Source organism: Corvus brachyrhynchos, unplaced genomic scaffold (genome assembly GCF_000691975.1).
Source record: "Corvus brachyrhynchos isolate BGI_N302 unplaced genomic scaffold, ASM69197v1 scaffold43, whole genome shotgun sequence".
NCBI classification, from domain to species: Eukaryota; Metazoa; Chordata; class Aves; order Passeriformes; family Corvidae; genus Corvus; species Corvus brachyrhynchos.
The window spans coordinates 2312931-2334040 of record NW_008237353.1 but is presented as its reverse complement, the minus strand read 5'-3'; the positions used below and the strand labels follow the sequence as shown (position 1 = coordinate 2334040).

General features: G+C 41.2%; 1 protein-coding gene across 1 annotated transcript in view; it reads left to right on the top strand.

Moving 5' to 3' along the window:
• The window catches only part of JARID2 (jumonji and AT-rich interaction domain containing 2), a 215117-nt gene that overhangs the window by 111306 nt on the left and 82701 nt on the right, over positions 1–21110 (top strand). Inside the window, exon 3 of the mRNA XM_017730670.1 lies at positions 10436–10577. Within this exon, the coding sequence (XP_017586159.1) occupies positions 10436–10577 (142 nt within the window). The remainder of the gene's footprint in view (positions 1–10435; positions 10578–21110) is intronic.

Here is a 21110-nt window from a genome sequence, read left to right as displayed (position 1 = left end):
TGAGAAGAACAAGTAAAAATACTTTGGAAACAGTCAATAACTTTTCTCCAAATAGCTCTCAAATGGGTTAAAAAAAAAAGGTAGGAAGAACAAAACATTTTAAAATGAAATCACTTCTTTCATAGGCATATTGCAGGTTTTCTTTACTCTCTCCCATGGGGTGTCACCCCACTGGTTTTCCATTCAGCTGTAAAATTCCCCAGGAAAGGCAGGATAAACAAGACATGATGGTTTTGGCATAAAAACCAAAGAAGACCTTATTTCTATCTCCCTGAATTTTGTTAATACCTGAGAACTTAGACTTTTCTCTCTCTCAGTGGTTATGCTGATAGTTCAGTTGCTGATACCCTTGAACTAAATGGCGATAAATTATATTTTTTGTGGACTTGCTTGTGTCTGTAATTTCTAATAAAAAGCATGTTTAACTCTGTTTCCAGGTTGCATATGAGAGAAGGTGTCTTACAGGACAGACGCAAATCTAAGGCAATTAAGGGCACTTTTCTCCTCAAGGAGAAATAAAGCCACTCTGTCCAAGACCAAAATCTACACAAGGCACACACCACTGAGGGATGTTAGTAACACAAACCCTGTGTCTCATGTCGTGGTTACTGTCTGTACCCCTCCCTGCATTTCACTATGGAAGCTGAACTCACTACCTTTATTTTACAGTTGGGTGAGCTGAGGTGCCTGGAGAGGAGGTGGCCTCTTCAGGGGCACCTGCTTGGCAGTGGCTGCATCTGGACAGAGTCCAGGTCCCTGCATCCTAACCAAGCTCTCTTCTCATGCCTTCTCCAGCCACATATCTGAACAGCAAAGGTCTATAGCTTGCATTTGGAGTCCTCTTGTTCCTCTGAAGCTTTCTGACTGCAGTCAAAGGAGGTTGTGCGACTGAGGTAGATTCGAGTACAACAAATTTGTACAATAAATAGTGTGATTCCTTGACAAAGTACGGGAAGAGTACATGATGCTTGTTTCCCTGGTGCTAAAAGGGAGTGTTTATGGTACCATAAAATTGACTGTGTTTGTTTGTCAAAACGTAATGTCTTTACACAGCCTGGTACCTACTTATTAGAAATGCTACTGCTCTCCCCTTACCATACAGCTCCAGGGGCAATTGGTAGAAGCTCAATTACACAATGGTACAATATAACACATAGTGAGCAGCTGGTAGGGTCGTGACCATCAACTCTCTTTCCTCCTCTCTGTTCTGCTTCATTCATGACAGCTCTATCTTTTGGGTTTGGGGGCAGTTGTTCCTTAAGTTTCCTTTCCCCCAGCCTCCCCTCTGTAAAATCAAGAAAAAAAGTTTGGAAAAATCTAAGGGGTAGCCGTTTGTGATTTTAAGCTATGACTTAGCTGTCTGCATTTGTAGGAAGGGGATTTAAGAGATGTGTTTGTTCCCTCAGCTTTTTTTGGGTCAGCATTACTGCTGCTATCTCCTTCACCTGTCAATGAACACCTACCTCGCTGCTCAGCCTGTTTGATACTCCTGTTCGCTCCCTCATCCAGGCCACACCATCATGGAGCCCAGGCTATGGCCTCTGTTCTGGTTTATGAAGTATAAAGTGCCAGAAGGGGTTGTGTGTTTACTTGGGTGAATCAGAGGTTCAGAGTTCTCATTGTGCCCTTTAAAGTGGAGAAATGTCTTTAATCAGAGAGGTGTGTCTCTTTGAGTACTTTAAAAAAAAACCCCAAACCTAAAATAACAGAAGTATGAACAAACTTCAGGTGAGGTTTTTCTCTATTTATACAGTGCAGACATTGGTAGGCTTTTTTGGGGGGTGCTTTATTGGTTTCTTTTGTTTTAAATTTCTTTCAGATGCATATTTCGTAAATCAAACTGAGGCTAGAAGTATGTCATATGGCCTGGGGTAGTTTCCTGGCAGAATTAAATAAGGTTCATTTTTGACTGTTGTATTCCTGCTTTTATGAGTTTAATACCACCTCAACCTCAATCCAAACTCCCCCAAATGAAAACAAAACACCCTAGAAAGTGTTGTGTTGAAACAACAGAACAGTTAATTTCAATTAATGCTGCTAATCAGTAATGGACTAATATGCAGGACGCAAAGTCACAAAATGTCTTTGGTTGCTTAATAGTGGTTTTGGATGGAGCTATAATGGGAGTGAGGAGCTTCTTTCAACCTGTGTTATTTAGTCTGTTCTCTTTGGTGATCTGGTCTTTTGACAGGCTGACAAACACATCTTGTGCTGTAATGTCATTCATGCGTGGCTTCCATAGTAATGATTTATATCTACATATAAAAGCACTCTTCTAGTCATTTATGAAGACTATACAAGCTATTTGCTAACAGTTTTTGGCATAATGGTACTGCTTCATGCATATGCTCTGTTATGTACCACAATCAACCTAATGTCCAGTGGCTTGTCATCTGAAAAGCCCGCGTACTGTTAATTACCATCGTGGTGGCAGCACAGAGCATCGTGTGGCATAAACGATGATGGTTTCATGCTGTGGCTTTTTTATTTAGAGACAGAAAACTGTTGTGGTTTTGCATTACCAAATTAGATCAAAATAGCCTTTATGACAGCTATCCTTAAAAAAGTAGACACGGAATTAATATCTCTTATCCCAGAGAAAAATATTGTGGTTTGCTTTGTTTTTAAATTATATCACTATTATGAAAACCCCATTCTTTAGTCTCTGAGACAACCAGAGCATGAAAATAGGCCTTATTTTTGAAGCATGTTGTCTGTTTAATATGTAATGTGATACCTTGTCATGCTGTGACAATGTGACAGATGGCATTTGCACTATAAAACTAAATTATCTTTTGTGCATAGCTGTACAACAGCTAAATACAGTAACTCGGTACAGTGTGCTGATTAATGCAGACTGCAGATGTTTAGAGATACCGGTGCGGTTAAACTTAGCATCAAATGACTAATGGTTTTATTTAACATGCCTACCAAGATTTTGGTAGTGTTTCAGCACGTAGTCTAGTACGTAAAGTGTGGTTTTGGTAGAAGACAAATTTAGGATTACAGACAACGCAATGTAGATTTGTATTGCATCACAGCTGTTTGTCTGTTACTTACGAAAAATGGTGAAAATTGTTCCTTAATGATACTATGCAAATAAACTTGTATACAAAGCTGTAGCTCATAAGAAACTGTAACACTCTGTAGTTCAAAATTATTTGGGTTGGAGATGACCTCTAAGATAATCAAGTAAAACTGTTAACCCAGCACTGCCAACTCTACCACTAAACCATGTTCCAAACTGCTACATATACACATCTTTTAAATACCTTTGGGGATGCTGACTCAACCACTTCCCTGGGCTGCCTGTTCCAGTGCTTGATCCCCTCTTCTGTGAAGAAATTTTCTCCAAATATCCAGTCTAAACTTCCCCTGGCACAACTTGAGGCTATTTCCTTTTGTCCTATTGCTTGTTACCTGGGAGAAGAGACCAATCCTCATGTGGCTACACCCTCCTTTCAGGCAGCTGTAGAGTGTGATAAGGTCCCTCCTGAGCCTCCTTTTCTCCAGGCTAAACACCCCCAGCTCCCTCAGCTGCTCCTCATCAGACTTGTGCTCCTGACCCTTTCCCAGCCCCTTTGCCCTTCTCTGGACGTGCTCCAGCACCTCAGTGTCTTTCTTGTGGAGGGGCCCAGAGCTGAGCATAGCACTCGAGATGTGGCCTCACCAGTGCTGAGTACAGGGGGACAATCACTGCCCTGGTCCTGCTGGCCAGGATGCCATTGGCTTTTTGGTCACCTGGGCACACACTGGCTCTTGTTCAGCCAGATGTCAACCAGCAACCCCAGGTTCTTTCCTGCTGGGCAGCTTTCCTGCCTCTCCGGATCCCTCTGTAGAGCCTTTCTACCCTCAGCAGATCAATGGTCCTGCCCAACTCGGTGTCATCTGTGAACTGACTGAGGGTGTCCTCAATCCCCTGGTCCAGGTCATCGATGAAGATGTTAAACAGGGCTGGCCCCAACACTGAGCCCTGGGGACCACCATGAGTGACCAGCTGCCAACTGGATGTAATGCCATTCACCACCACTCTCTGGGCCCAGCCATATAACCAGTTTTTAAACCAGCAAACACTGCACCCATCCAAGCCATGAGCAGCCAGTTTCTCAAGCAAAGTGTGTGGGAAATGGTGTGAAAGACCATTCCCTAAAGTCTAGGTAGGCAATATCTACAAGGTTGAAGGAAAACAAGAGGTGTAGGTGAGCCACCAGTTTATTGCTGGTTTTGATTTTTGTACAGAATGTGTGCGAAACATTCTGTACCTTTGTGAAACTGATGGCCAGAGTAAATATTTAAAGAGCTGAAGATAGTAATTTTTTTCCTTTCTATTTTAGGCATAGAATTCATGTTGGTGGTCTTCCATGGTGTGGTTATGCTCAAAACTTTGTCCATGTTCAGGTGGTACTAAACTTCCAGACCATGGTGTGGGATGGCTAACCGTCAGACTTTATAACACTGTGCTTAAACCCTTTGCTTTCTAACTTTTGTGTCAGCTCTCCTAAATGAGATGGTGCAGAAAGAAAGAAATCATTAATATTTTTAAACAAAGCTTTCCTGTACAACTCCCATGACTGCACAGCTGAAGTTTGGACAGGCATGTTACTCCATAAGGGAACAGAGCTCTAGCTCCATGGCTATGTAACTACAGTCCCTGCTATTTATTACATGCTCTCATAAGGAGCATTGTCATCCTAGCACAGTGAGAATGCTGCCTTGGGTAAATCCCCTTTTTAACTTACTGTAACTTGTGTTTGTTTTGCTGCTTGCCCTGGAAACTGGACCTTTTCTACCAGCCCAGAGCAGTTCAGCTTGCAGGGACCAGGGAGGACTGCAGGGAAAGGACTGCCAGGGGGGAAACCAGCCCAGAATCTCTTGGCAGTGGGAAGAAAAGTGTCCCTGTGTAGTCAAAAAGCACCCAGGAGCAGAGTTACATATTTCACATATTGTTGAGATCTGCAGGATGGCTCCCTTGGGCTGTGGACCCTCTGACGTTATCTCATATAGAAAGCTGTGAATATGGTCATGTTGAAATTGTCTTTGTTTAGGTCATTTAATGGTTTTGATATCTTTGGCTTGTGTTTGTGGGGTGTTGACTGCTGATTTTCCTAACATAATGGCTTTGTGGGTTGCCTCTGACTGTGAGAACTGACTGGAAATACAATTGAATGTATTTTTTTTCCTAAGCTGCCTTAGGACTGGGAAACAGCAAGCTAAAATAGGTGTTGCTCTATTGTAAGAACATGGAAATGTTCATGCTGAGATGCCTTGTTGGCGTTAGAGTAAGTGATGTGGAAATAGTGTTTTGGAAACATTGTGAAAGTCTCTTCACCCAACCACTTAGTTAACTAACCACATGATGCTGAAATTTGCTCAGATGCTCCCGTTTGGTTTCCCGATTATTCAGTAACTTTAATAATGAAGAACATACCAGTAATTGCAATCTCATCTATTTTTAAAACCAACTAACTCCAAACCCTCCCTTACTTTTTTTCTGTCTTCTCTTACGTTGCTGCTTTCTGCTCCTCTCTTCCTCCTCAGTTTTCCTTCTATGTATTTAGAGTTAACATCATGTTTTATTATATGGTGCATTCCCAGGTACTGGGATTTTGTATCACATCTTCAGATGCTCCTAAGACCTGTCCTGTATGTGCCTGTCAGTCATCTCTCCAGATGACCAGAGATGAGTTAGATCATGACTTGAGAAGAGTTGTAGATTGCTGGGTGTGTTATCACCAAAACCAGTAAGGTCAGCAAATGTGTACCAATGTAAATTAAGCCCTGCGTGTGCTGGTATTGTTAAGTCTTACTTGCTAGGCTCTTATGAGAAGCAATCCACTTGAGTCAGCACAATGCCCCTATAATAAGCTAATTTAAGCAGATTTAACTGTTCTTTACACACTCTGTTTTTGGTGAGAGGGATGTTCTGGTTGCTGGAGTAGGCTCAGCAAGACCTCTGCTCAGCTACAAGCTACAGCTGAGCAGCGAAGGGGGCAGTGAGATGGAGTGGGAACAAGAGGGAGCACGCTGTGGGCAGGTTGTAAAGCCATAATATCCGTACTCTGTGTGGATCACCCTAGAGGGTAGGGCTCAGCTCTCAGAGCAGAGCCCTTCCTGCATGTGAAAAAACAAACAGACTTGTAGCCACAGACAGATCTGAAAACATTCAGTGTGGAAGGCAAATAAATAGGAGGTGATAGAAGTCTCTTTAATAATGACTTGTATGCAGAAAGGGCTTTTGTACTTCCTCTCACTTGTAACAGTGGATGAAAAAGTGACGTTTGCTGCTTTTTCTCAGTACTGATAAATGGAAGCTCTTTTTCTTTTGGTCTTTTTAAGCAGCAAGTATCTAAACGGTTTGGTATTGCAGCATTTTTGGAAGTTTAAAAACAAATTCAGGAAAATGGTGAAGTTGACATTTATGTGACTAAAATGCATTTTAGAGAGGATGTTAAGATCTCTATGGTTCAGTTTTAAGCTACCCTTTTTTAATTATTAGGAATTAGTAATTGGCCTTTCTCTGAAAGTGTCTAGTCTTGATCAGTTAGAGCCAGAACAGTGTATTTAAAGGGTCATAGATGTCATTTGATATGCAAGTTCCTGTATTGTGACTTAATTAAATAATTCATTATTACTGACTTAATTAAGGTAGTGTTTATTCAGTGACTTTGAACTGTTCAGTTCCTTTTAAACTTTGACAGCAAATATGCAGTGCTTCTCTGTATATATAAATTATTTCATGTAAGTCATTTTAATAACTGAAATCCTACAGTGACTTATAATGCAAGTTGCTGTACTTTCAAACTTAATTTTAATGAGGTTTATTTTTTTTGAAAAATCTAATTTGACTTTTAAAACAAACACTTTCTATTACAGGAATAAAGTCTTATTTTTATCAACCCTGATTTATTCTGCCTAGTTATTCAGGTCTGGTGGCTGGTCATGAGTCCAGCTGCCAGGGGAGAAGGCAGTGAGAGCTAGGGCTGAGATGAGCCTAGTGGGCAAGGGGCAGGCAGCCTCTGCCAGCTCTCCAGCAGCTGAGAATGTCATGGGCTTCGACAGGAGCCAGGGCTTGCTGGCATTGTGGTTTTAGAGGCTGAAGGGCACAGCCATGGAAAAGCAGTAGAGGAACTATTTGTCCCTTTGATTTGATTTGGCTCTGGAGGACTTGCTGATTCCTTGACTGTTGCTGGGTGCTCTGAAGTAGCCACTCCTTGGAGTGGTTCAGCTTTCCAGACTATACAAAAGAGTGTTTTCTTGCATAGTTGCTTTTCTCTCTTTATATACGTACACAACTGTACTACTCAGCTTTTAAGAAATACGAATGCCTGCTGCTTCCTGTAGTGTGGTTGGCCTTGGAGAGTCAAACTCACATGGGTTGATGCTCCTTAAGTGCACCAGCAGACCTGTATGACCTGTCCACTGCACTGGTACCAACTCATTAATGGTGATGGGAGTGCCTGAGTATCACTTGGCAAAACTGTGGGGTCCCCATCCTGTCCTGAGGCTTCCAGACCTTTCATGGCTCCCAGCTGATGCACAGCAGAAAAGAATGTGGCTTATTGCAGTTAGAGATAACAGGAATGGCATTTGAAGGGAAAGGTATCTGGGGGCAAGCTGAATGCATTTGATATAAAAATGATCGAGTGGCAGTAAACTGTATAACAGCCTGCTTCAGCATGTGCTTTCTCTCCAGCGCTTGAAAGGAGGCTTTGGATTGTGGCTGTCTGTGCCTTTCATCACTTCAGAGTGGATTTTGCAATTATGCTTGCCCTGAAAACCTGTAGAACATGACACCCATTCCCAGTATTTATCAGTATCTCTCATTTGTAGTTTTATGCCTCTCTTTCAGAGCACTTGTTTTAGTTGGTTCCAGCGGGCGATAGCTAACATCAGTTATCGGCAATATTACTGCGTCTTGGAATGGTGCTGGTTATGATGAGTAATGGTAGGCAAACCGATACTTTTTTCCTTGAGGAACACAAATCATGCTTGTCTCCCAAGTGAGCTGATGGTTTGGCAGGGTGAAAGGATGAATAAAAATTGCCTTCCAAGTGCATGCAAGTTGACAGCCTGAAAGGTGATTTTCTTGACTCATATACTTCAGGTTCCTGGGTTTTACATATGGCAGGTCTCCAGAGCAAATATTGCTTTTGGAAAACCTAATCAAATTCTGCCATAAGAGTTAAGTTACTGAGTGTCAGGCCTCAAATGATATGCTTGATTTAGACTTCCCTGGAGTTCAAAAATTGTAAATTTTATCAGCAGTGGTTTCATGGAAAAATGCAAAGCAAAAGTTGAAACTTTTATAAGAATAAACTTAGGCACTAGGGCTTCTAGAGGGAGTGAGTTCAGCATAGAAATATAATCTATTCAAGCGTTTTTTCAAAGTTTGCCTTCATTTCCTCGGGAATGCTTTGAAGGGATGCTGTCACCCCACGTCATATGATTGTGTGGTTACACTACAAACCCTTTTGTAGTATCATGTGCTGATACTGAAATTTGTTTTATTTGTTGGGTCACAGTTTGAGATCCCTTTAATGGAAAGGAAATATCAAAAGGAATTCAACAAAAGGGGAGAGAAAATGTAAACTGGGTCATTTTACTTCTCCCTGACAGTCTGGAGCTGGCTAGAAGAGACAATTTAATGCAAAAATTGGTGTGTAGTTTCAACTTTTGCTCTGTGGGCTGTGTATTAGGGAAAAAAATTGAGCTACCAGTTCACCGACTCTTCCCCACAAAAAAAACAATCCATGTTTCTGCTTTGTAGGTGAAGTTTTTAAAACAGCATATGCAAAAACTGCAGCATGTGGCCATCACATAGCCCAAGTCAGCAGAAATGTGGTATAGTTCACAATGAATATGAGCAGACTTCAGTTGGTAAAATGAGAGTGAGAGATATGATGCAGGCTTTGGATTAGGCTGTTTAAAAATGGGCAGTCAGAGCAATTAGATTGGAATTGGTGAAGTTCAGAGCCCGCTGGCAGTCGTAGTGCCCAAGCGACCAGTGAATAAATGGCCTTGTGAGGAAGGAGCATTTGGCTACAACTGTGGCCAAGCTTCCAGTGCTTAGAGACAGCAGCTCACCGGAGCAGGTGTCTTTGCTCTTGCTCTGGTTATGCTTCGATGTCTCTTCGGAGCTGAGCTTGGCGGAATGCTTGGTTATGCAATGAGTAAGTGCATTGGTGGTACTGGATGGTGATTTTCCTGAAAACAGAGGTCCGAAATGGTCTGGCACTCATGTAGTGCTGGTGGAAATTCTTGAACTGCAGTTCTTAGTAAATGTTTTCAGTTTAGTACTCTGACCAGCCTCACTGCCTGGCTCATCTTGGAAAGGGTAGCCCCCACCCCCTTCCCCGCCACATTTTCTTTTCTAAGGTGCAGTTTTTGAAAGAGAGACTGAAATGGCTAAAGGAGGGAGAGAAGTCTTATCAACATTTCTCTGAGGAAGTACAGCAGTGAAACAAAGCTTTGTTATGCCATTCGTAAAACTATTTGGGTGGAGAGATGAGAAAGCATTCTCCTGGATGAAATTGCAGCTCCTCTGGTAATAAGCTCTTATAACATGGAGTAAAGAGTGAGCTAATAAAATTGTTTCCTCCCTCTCATCCCAGAGCCTGCTGAAGAATATGTTACTATTTTAATTCTTCCTTAAGTATGAGTGGTTTCATTGCCTATCTGCTGTTGTTTGTAAGAGTCATATTATATTGTAGTTACTTGGTGGCATAGAATACACAAAATTTGTTAAAAGTTATGCTTGCAAAGGTCCAATGCTCTCTTCCATCTGTGTGGGACTCTGCTTGCTGTATTATTTCTCCAGGAGAGGAAACGCACAAACGGGAAGGCAGCTGTGTCCTGTGTACCTTTGATGCCCTGTGTACCTTTTCTGGCAGTCTGGAGTTTCTGTAGATGAGTGACACTTGGCCAGAAGAATCAAAGTCAGGAAATGGACATTTGATGTTCACTTCTTTGGGATGTAGGATTTTTTTCAAAGGATCATAAATTGCAGTAGTTGGAGGTGCCAGAATGAAGAGCAAGATGATGTCAAATTGGACCAAATGGCAGCTTAATTTTATGAATCCACAGATAAATGCAAAAGACTCTCATCTATGCCAGTCACAGGAATTCTGTAAAACAAGGATGAATTTGACTAAGATGTGTCCCTTTTTCGAAAGTGACAAGATTATAAACACTATTGCAAACACTCATATTGGAGTTATTTGAGATTGGGGTCTTAGAGTTAACCAAATCAGAAGCAGGCAGGCTGGCAGATTTTTATTAAAGTACCTCTATACAAAATCAGTGTTGTCAGTCTATCTCTTTGCAAGACAGTTGCTTTGGACATCAGCTCTCTATCGTAAGTGTCACATGTGAATTTTTATAAAATCACTGGTAATGCAGGTTTTGAATATTGTGTACTCCTTTGTCATGTTTGCAGGACTTCTCACTAATGGCCAATCTAAAGGATTAGGACCAGGATCAGAACAGCTGGAGAATGAGAAGGACGATGCATCGCAAGTGTCCTCAACAAGCAACGATGTTAGTTCTTCAGATTTTGAAGAAGGGCCCTCAAGGAAAAGGTCAGTAGTGCGTTATGATTAAAGTAGAGCCTTTCTGCTTTGTCTCTTAGAGTGTTGCATTATGTTATCAGTAGGTTGTGGTCGCACCTACTGCCCTACCATAAACAGATGTTGCAGCATGGATTCCTTCTATGAACAGCAAAGATATAGCAAGCTTTGCTTCACCTGTTGGTATAGATGGTTCTCGTTGCTGTTTTGGAAAGCATGGAAAAGCTGTTATTATTTTACAGTAGGTGAATGCTAATTTAAATGCCTTAAGACTCTCTCCTCTCCTGGTGTTTGCCTCTCAGGTCATGTCAATATGTATGTGTGTGCAATTTCAAGGAAAGCATCACTAAAGTAGTTACAGTTATTGTTGGTATTTCTAATTTTCAGTGAATGAAACCATGTAAGGTTAAAAAGATAGGAAAGGACAAAACAGATGCTTCTGAGAAGAGGGACTGCATAGTAAGGGAGTGTGGTGGGTATCGGTTGCAAAAGACTACTTTGAGATACTGCTGCAGCAAGCTGCCTCCTCTTTCCTAGAACTCACTGAATGTGCAAAATGTGGGTTAAAATCATAGACCTCAAGCCAATCTATTATAGAAAATATGCTGAGAATGCAGGTGGCTGGGAGTTGTCCTCTCTGTGAAGTAAGAACGGAAACAGGCTGTCTAAAAAATGCCACTTAAAAGACAGGATCAGAAATGCTTCCTCAACCTTTTTTCCTCCACACTCCTTGCATCCTAGTTCCAAGCCAAAACAAACCATATAGTTATAATAACAACAACAACAGTTTTCTTCCAAACAAAAGAAGTATTCCTGTTTTCTGTATGACTTTATAATTCCACTGAGAAGCCTGATGGGGTGAGGAGACTGGTGCTTTCCTGGACACCCTCCTGTTCTTGTTCCACTGTTTCATATCCCTGGTCCCCACAATCTTTTCTGTGCACCCAAGCAACAAACTAAAACTCTTAACTAATATGCCCACTTAGCTCATCAGGCATATCAGAGTAAAATTTGTGTTATCTTCCATACTGGTAGAAATTTTGCAAGGCTTATTGCATCCTACTGCTGGTCAGGGCAAAGATATTTGTGGGCTGATTTTGGGCTTTATGAGATACATCGGGGGATTGAAAATTATTTCTGCTGAGCTATTTAGGTGACATCTACTGTTGGTGTGATCCTGGGACACCGTGGTCATTATTTCACAGCTAACCTGTTGCATGCACATTATCTTAAGGAATTTCTTTCTGCTTCCCTCAGTGCTTTAGTTGGTCCCCTCATTCCTTAGCTGTGCTCGCATAATGGCTTGCAGGGTCACACCATGAGTAGCTTCAAGAAGCTGGTTAGGATTAAAAATAATAGCAAGAAGAAAATGAATTGAGGCCTTTTGCCAGGTTTCTTCATTGTTAGCGTGAGTGAGACTTTTATCTCTTGTTCAGGGTATAGTTGTAGGAGCAGCTGTCAGTGCAACCAGGGGGACATCCCCTTCCTCTCTTGGGGCTGGCAAGGGGCAGGAGGGCTTGTCCCTTACGCTGTACCTGCTTCTGGTGCCCTGCACAGTCGAGCTTCAGAAATGAGTGGGATTTCTACATCACCAGTCTCCAGAAACTGCACTTGAGTACTCTGGGTGAAACATTCTTGGAAGAATATTTGGTGGGTTTGGGCTGAGGGAATTCAGACCCTTGAGAGGCAGCTAGGTGGTTCAGGCATAATAATAGGGAGCTCAGTGCTTTTGGTACTTTTCAGGTTAAAAACAACAACAAAAAAACCCAGCCCCAACACAGACCCAAGATGAAAACTTTCTCTGGCTTTCATGGAAGGCAAGGCATCACTTCACAACTTCTTCAAGCATCATGAGCTGTTGAGATAATATTACAGTTGTTACTTTAGTTGCTGTGAAGGGGACTGTTCTTGCTTTGTTTCCATTTACACCCAACACAGACTTTTACCTATTTCTTTTCCTCCCTGAGCTTCCTCTTTGCAGACAGATCTTTTCTGGGTTGCTTCTCTTAAACTGTAATCCAGTTTCTTCAGTAGTTTAAGACTCTGGTTTGACCTTTCAGTTCTTAAATGTAATGGCAGGCTGGCACTGTGGAGGCAATCTTTTCCCAGTTCCTTCTTCCCACCTCTTCCCAGCTGCTCTATCTGGCAGCCTTCTGGCCCCCTGTCCATCAGTTCAGGGACTAATCTGGCAGCATTTCCTCCCCCTGCCTAGAGCAGGTCACCTTACATAAAGGGGATAGGGATTCATGCATGTGTGCAGCATGTGTGTGGTTTTAGTTTGCATTTATAGTTGATCCAAACTCCTCCAGTTTCAGAGACAATTTGCACAAGAGCCTGGATAAGCAGCAAGTGTAAGTTCTTGTAGCAAACTGAGTGGAGCGTGAATTTGCTAGCAGTTAACATTGCCTTGTGGTCTCACTATCCCTGTTGGTGCCAACTATCCCTGGTGTAGCCCTCCCTTGGGTCAAAACTAGGTAGTGGATGCTCCCAGTGAGTTACTGGACTCAGCTGTAGATAGGTGGGTGCTGGCAGGCATCTGTGGGGGAGGTAAATCCCTACCAGCCTGGCTGTGGACCAGTGAAGAGATCAGAGACAAGTGTTCCTTATTTCACATATATATGTCAAGCAGAATAACACAACAGTAGAACCCCCAGCCAAGCACAGCTTAAGGTTTATCATATCTATTTAATTTTCCAGTTTCAACCCCTTTTCTAGTATCATAGCTTGATTGAAGAGCCATAAAGGAAAGAGATGGCTGTTATGTTGAAGGTGTGCAGATTTAATCTAATACTGCAGATTTTGTTCAGAAACTCACTTAGATACTTTGTTTGATGGAGCAGGATTTTTGAATGCACTGGCCTGACACTGTTAGGCTTCAGATGGTTCCAGCTAGTCAGAGTGTAGTCAGTAATTAATACCTTTGCTCTCTGGGGACTGGAGGAAGCTTCTTACACAACCAGGTTTGCATCTGATGCGAAAATTCCCATCTCCATTTCTTTTTACATGTATTATTTTATATTGAAATAATATTCTGGAACAGTTCTAAAAGTCTGCAGCCCGCCTTTTGTGGTGCTACAGATTTCAGCTGCTGGTGGTGGTAAAGAGGAAAAGGAGCACATGTACAGCTTTGCCCCTTTGCAGCCTCCAGATATGTCCAAAACTGCAAGCCCTTCTTACAGAGTAAATGGAGTTTGGGGAGGATTGGCAGTGGCAGTAGTGGCAAGCTTAGTGCTTCAAAATACTTAGCTTTATTTGAGTTTACACTCAAAAGGATGGAAAACACTTACTTTGATCTGAGCTGTGTGTATTACTAGTGGTCAGGTCTGAAGGGAAGCAGCAGGATAATCCTAAGCGGTAAATACTTCTTTCAGCCAGTGAAGGTGAAAAGTGCCAGCATTATTCTAACATTTGGCAAAAGCCAAGCATTCAAGTGTTACACTGAATCTGCTGTGCAATGGATTGCTGTCTAGTTGCCATGTAAATGAGAGAAGTTGCTGGTTTGTTCAATGCTTTGGGGAGAGATGAACAAAACTGTTGGTATATGGGCTTGATAAACTATCAGATTGGGTGGCCTTCACCATGTAAAGATCATACATTTTTCAAAACCTATGAACAAAAGGTTATTGCTGAAGGAGAAGTGTAGCTTCCATGTAGCTGCATGTTTTTGTTGTGAATCTCCAGTTTCCAGCTATGATTCTCAGTTGAGAAAATCAATAGGTAACTGTCCAAAGGTGTTTGGTCTGTGCTGGATGCTCGTACATTTTTATGGGCAACTCTTAAGGACTGCAACCACTGGGAATTAATAACAGTGTGCAGAGACAGCTGTGTGTTTTCTAGCAACAAGTTGCCCACCTTACCCAGGAAGAGATATGCAGAGCAGACTTCATATGACAGTATGTTGATCTTTGGTGATAATCGGCTATTGCTTGCTTCCTGTTACTAATCAGGTGGCTACTCATTTACATGGCCCCCTTCCCAGAAATTCACATGGGGAATTGCCAAATGCACAAATGCATTTATCTTTTATTGTAAAGTTGTCTTAATAGAGGGCTGTGAGAAGTGGGAGGAGGCTGACTGATTTTGATCACTGTTAAGCTTTAAATCGGGGATTTTTTAAAGTTTAATGTCAGAATATTCTCTCTGTTAAGGGGAAAAAAGACATTGGTTTAGTTTAGGAAAAAATTAGGGTTGGAGAAATTTCCCGTCTTGCAGTAGCAAAACAGGGGATGGACATTGCCCACTGGTGCAAGGGTGTGCAGAGCTCCTGGGAGAAGACTCTTTGTCCAGTTCTGCTGCAGGGAAGGTTGTTGGCTGTAGGAGAAAGGAACAACCCACTGGGGAGCAGTAGCATTTTAAGCTGCCACCGCTAGATTGGCCAGAAATTGCTTATTAGGAACCTTCTGAGGCCTTTAATTAATACAGCAGCTTTCTGCTAACGGTCTCAAGCATGTGACAGTCAGAAGTGTGATTGTGCACTACAGCAAGGCCAACCCATGGGATGTGCTCATGCTCCTTGCCTTGTGCTGGCTCCCTGCTGCCTGCTCCTTTTTCCTGTTTGTCTTTTTAAAATTTTATTTTTAGATGCCAGTTTTAACTCCCTGAACTGGCTCATTGTGGAGCAACATGAGGGCTAAGGTTTGTCAAATAAAAAGGTGGGAGTATGTGTCCAAGGAGGGGGAGACAAGCATACTGATCTCCCCTGGCTGGTGGCTGCACAGCTGCTAGGCTGGCAGAGCTGTTTTGCACCCTCAGCACAAAAAAAAGCCAGTCAAGGGTAGGCAAGCTTTTGCATATTAGGCAAGCTGCTAATTTAAGTAGTTTCTTTTAGTGATATATCCTTTTCAGCTTGATTTGCAAAGGACTTTCTTGCAGTAGAGCTGTCAAAAGGTTGAGGGGATTTGGGGATGGGGATCTTTTTCCCCTCTTTTTTTTTTTCTTTTTCTTTTTGTCAGATTGTTTTTATAGTTAATAATGAACAGTCTCTTTAGCACTAGACTTAGCACCTTTCATGCAAGATGTAAAACAAGGTCAATGCTGTTCCCACATTTGTAAGTTTGTGAGGGATTTCTGCTTGGTATTGTAGATGATGGAGAGAGCAGTGTATTATGACTTGGGTGTGAAAGCAGGAGACTGCTCTTAATATCAAAGTGTTTTTCCAGGACTTTTTTAATGAACAGTCTTTTCACTAATTGGAACACTATGTAATATGTTTGTGTTCAGCTGTTGCCTGCTACAACACAATGAAAGCCCACTTATCAACCAGGTGCTTCTGTTATTTTATTCTAATTTCAGTAGGCAGTGCAAATCTGCACTAGTTGTTTGCTCATGAAGAACTGCATTAATCCACAATAAAACCAAAATGGCAATAAGATTTATGTATAATAATTTTTCTTAAAGCCTCTCCCCCCCACGCTCCCTCCTTTTCTGGAAATGCTGATATGATTGGAATATATTTTTAGTGCTGCACATTTATATTTAAATAACTAGCCATATAAACAAAGCAATAATAGTCCATTGGAGTGGATTTGTAGAGAAATAGTAAAAAGACAGATTACCTGCTTTATAATGCAAGTCAAGAAGATCATTGTATGTAGTTTGAAAAGGAAGAAATAGGGTGATTAATGTTCTTTCAGTATTTTCATAAGGAACAAACAGAAGTTGTGACACGAATTCTTCTATCTGACATGCAAAGATATAACAAGGTACAATAATCTGGGAACACTTGAACTTTGTGGGTAGGCAGCTATGTAAACAACTTGTTTGAGTAGTGATTTAATAATTTTGAAGGTATGATTTATAGCAAGCTGAGAAGTGTTACGCCATGTCCAATTCAAACTTGCTTGTTCTCACCTGCCACCATCTTTTCAGAAGTCAGAGTTGCTGGGAAAGGTCTTTGTGACTTTGAGTCTGGACTCATTCACTGAGGAATCAAGGAAGTTTCCAAACCAGACAGGATAGGTGCAGTTGTTTCTGTTGTTCTGTGTATGGCCCGCACTCCTTCAGCTGCCTGATAACCCATCCCTAACTGTGATTCACATAATTCATGTCTCACCCCTGTGCCTTACAGGCTTGATGTTGATTACTTTAATACTAGGGAGAGGTCACTCTAAAATGATGTACGAAATAGTTGAAAAAGACACTTTTTTTCAGGCAAATTTGTTTGCCAATGTGGAAGTAATTATTTTAATGCAAATAAGCCATTGTCTGTATAAAACTCTAGGCTGATGTTTGGGCTAACATAATTCTTTGCTACACCTGGTGTTGTCCTATGTGCTGTGTAAAGATAATGATACTAAAAAAGAGAGCACCATTCCAATATTTTAAGGTGGAAGTGTGTCCTAATATACTGAATTTTAAGAATATTGGTGGTGCGTTGTTATGTTTTGTTTTGTTGTTGTTTTGGTTTGGGTTTTGGGTTTGTTGGTTTGGTTGGGTTTTTTTCATCTTTATAAGTATTTGAACATTGTATTCATATTGCATGCTGGTTTGGCATACACTGAACTATACAAAATCCTGTTCTGTGTTATTCCTGTGGCTTACATGGACAATGTGTGAGTGATGGGAACATGTTCTCAACATGTTCCTTGCAAATGACAGCATGAATGTGAGCTACTGCTGATTCACCAAAACTGACAGGAATGTGGGTATTAGTGTTGTTATGGGTCAGATTAAGATTCCAGGTAAGGGTGTGGGTCTTGAGACTCCCAGATGGATGACAGAGGCTTGGAGTTGTGTGATTACTGCTCAGAAATAGGTCAGTCCGTGTCACCAGCATCTCAGTTTGGGACTTGTAGGAGTTTTCTAAGTCTGAACTGCATTTGAAAAGTATAAACCTCTGTATTGTAAAAATCTCCTCTAGTCAGGTCTCTTGTATTGATAGAAAAATCAAGGTAATTTTACATGTATCACCTAGCTTATGCTGGTATAGTGCTTCTCCTTTCTCTTCTTCCATTGTTGTGTTCAATAGCACAGAATTTCCTGAGGGAAACTAACTATTTTTTTCTTCTTAACCTGAATATCGGTGTATTTGGTTTTTTAGCAGTATGTTTATTGTTAAATAATTTGTACAGTAATGGCCATGTCATCATCATGTTTTGATTTTATGCTTTTTTTCTTTGCTTTTCTCTCTATTTGTTCTTGGCTCTAATTAAATAAACTAAAGCTTAAGGGACCCTTGACCATGTGGAAAATTATTTGGAAGTTTCTGGTTTTTTTCCAGTTATATCGCAGTCTGTTTTCTCTGGTAGCATCCTTCTTTCAGCTTTCAGACAAGTTCTCCCCTGAGTTTCATAGTTGTAGTTACTATGGAGATATCTGTCCATTCTTCCTCTTCTCCTCCCTTGCCCTCCTCCTTTCCTGGAGCTCCTGCAGCTGTTATTTATCTTTTCAATAAAGTTTGTACAGATTTTTGTTTCTAATATCTCTTCTCTTGCAACATGTCATTTGCCTGTAATGCTTTCACTTTCATGAAATCCTGTAGGTATTTGTTTATATGGACAAAAAATTTGGGATATGAGTAGAGAGTTAGGAGGTCCCTAGTTAAAAGGGTTACTCGTGGAGCTATTATCTGATTTGATCTTTCTTCGCAGTTGAAGAGTTGTTCATTGAAGTCATAATTCTGTAAAATAAATTAACTGGGAGCATGTGTGTGTATGTATGCTGAGTGTCAAGGACAGCTTTTAGAATTTTTTTATTTTAAATGGCAGCTTTTGGAATTTAATATAAACATATTCTGGTGTAAGTTAAAATTTCTCGGGTGAAGAAATGAAAACTTGAGACAACACATCGTTAGCCTTTTAAGTCTGAGAGACTTTTCTTTGCACCTCATCATAATTTTGATAGCTCTTTATGTACAGCTTTATATATTCCAGCTTAACGGAGAAACACGGATGTTTGGATAGTCAGCTATTCTGCAACAGATATTTTCCTTTGCATGTGTGCTGTTGTATTTTTAAACCCCTTGGCTTGGGGGAGCATTGTTTCACGTGGTGTCTGTGGTTTGATACCATTGCTTTGTTGAATGACTTAGATTTGAAATGTGCTTTCCAACCGAGAAGTTCTACCACAAGTGCCTGTCTGAGCAGACATCCCACCTGGAAAGCCAGTGTAGCTGCACTGCTCTTTTGATGGACGTGTTTCTTATGGTACCTGCATCTTCAGAGGTTTTCCCCCTCTTTCTTTGGAGACATCTTGCTCTACGTGATTATTACAATGTCACACTGTTTTACTTTGGCCTGCTAAGCACTGTGCACTTTGTCACCTGTGACTTTGCACAGCCAGGAAGCCTACTGAGAAGATCCTCTGTTTTACAACTGCATGAACACCCTACCTTGGGCTGTTGGTCAGCCATGCAAATCTCTTTGCCTCCCGTTGAGAGTGTTGGGTGGAAATTGCAGTTTAAAAGCCCACTATGCAGCCAAGTGATACATGTATCACATAAGGAGGTGTGTCCTTCCCCTGACCCCATTTGGGCTGAGTCTGGTGTGGTTTGTCACCTGGCCGAGGCAAAGGTAGGTGGTTTTCTGCTGGGTTAGTGGAACTGGTATTGGACAGATGTCCTGGGCACCACAGGGAGTACAGCAGAGGTGGCTTTGGGGAAAAAGATGAACAGGAGCAGCATCAGTCCCTCTGGGGGGTGGCTGGGTGCCCTGATCAAGTCAGCCCTCCAGGATAACATTGCTCTCAGTTTTATTCTAAGCGAGCAAACAATGGTGTCTTGTTTGGTCATTCCTATTCCTCATGAGGCAAGGGAGAGACTCTGAAACCCTTTACTTTGTGTCTCCTGTACTCTTTTATTATGCTTTAGGTTATTCCTGGCCCCCTGACAATTTGTTCTGCAAGTTGTCAAGCAAAATATGCATTTTAAGCTAAATTACTCTAAAATTTTAATCAACTCTTTTTTTAGAAGGGAGTCTCATGTTTTTCTTTTGCATATGTCTAGTTTGCTGTTAAAGTAAGCAGCTGGGACTCTCTTGATTACTTCTATTTTTAGTGACATCTTCTTTACACCTGCACATTGAAAATCATGACGTTTACTAGTAGAGAATGAGAAATCCTTCAGCCTCCCTGATTCTTAGGTCAGAAGCCTGAAATCAAGCTAGCCCTCTAATTGCAGTATCTTGGTTAGAAAAATTGACCACTATTGATTTTCCTCGAAAGTTAGTTCATCCCACCTGGTTGATTTGTAACGTAACAAGAAGACAAACTAGGTGTGGCACAATTTCTGAGACCCTCACTTTTATGTCTCTAGGCCTATGAAATCCTCTCATTACCTGAAAATTAGATTTAAAGTATAAAGTAATACCTAGACAAGTGTTACCATGCAATCAAGGTTTGATTTTTACCCATTTTATTTCATTTCTGTTGCACTGAAATCCTGCTGTTAAATTCACTTGTGATACTTGTGCTGTAGGCCGTCCCAGATCAAGAATATTTAATTGCTTCCAGTTTCCAGATGGACTGCAAAATAAACTTTAAAGGTGAATCAGATAAGAAATGGAAAAAGAGGGGAGATAGCATTTGAGTAAAGGCCATACTCTTCTTATCAGAACAATCAATTGAAGTAATTCATAAAAAGGACCCCACATGAAAAAAGTTTGGTTTTTCCTTGAAGCTTTTGGTTGCAGGACCCGACTAAAACATAAATTCAAACATCTGTTCTTCTTTGGGCAGTACAACCCACAATATCTCTAAGTACCAGGTAGCCTTGTGTTCAAATTCGTGCCATACTGGGTGGCCTTGCACAGCACTTCATTGCTCTATGTCTCTTCCATCTTCAAGTTTAATTGGCAGAGTTCTAAGCAGTTAAAGATTGGAGTAATAGTTTTTTATTGTTTTCAAGGGCAAAGTATAAGCAAATTATATTATTTATATCTGTTTTGTATATGTGTTTATTTTTGGCTTTATTTATTGCTCTTCCTTTTTCTGATATTAAATTAACATAGATACTCATAAATAAACAAAAATAAATTCTCTCCCTGAAGGAGGATTTTGAGAGTGCTTTATCAGCACAACTGCATTCAAATCCATTTTTAAATAACAAGAGTTAATTCCTGCATCCATTGAAAGTGCTTATTTATTATTGATTTCAGTGGATTGGACATTTTCCTAAGATGTCTGCAGGCTGAAGAATGCTGTAAATTAAATGCCCGTGGTTTTGACTGCACTTGGAAGTTGACTTCAAAGAGTCTTGTTTATTTTCCTTTTCAATTATCTTACTCTGTGTATGCCTGCTGGAGTTTTACACCACAGAATGAACCATCAGAAAGTGACGCCGTGTACCCTCTGCAATGTATTTCTCCAGGCTCTTACCTGGCCTGTGTCGTCTTGCTGCCTCTGCTCAAGGTGGTCAGTGTGAAGTTATAAATTGTTCCTTGACTGGACGGCTGCATACCTGGGTTTCACACTTGTTGGGTGCTGGATTATTTTGGTGGCAGAGAAGGGCGTCCTCTTCACCCATGAGATTGTTCGTTCAAAGCCTTTTTTGCAGAGTCTGCGTTGGAGGTCCTGTATTGTGTCGTTTGCCCCAAGGCTGTAGCTGTGCAG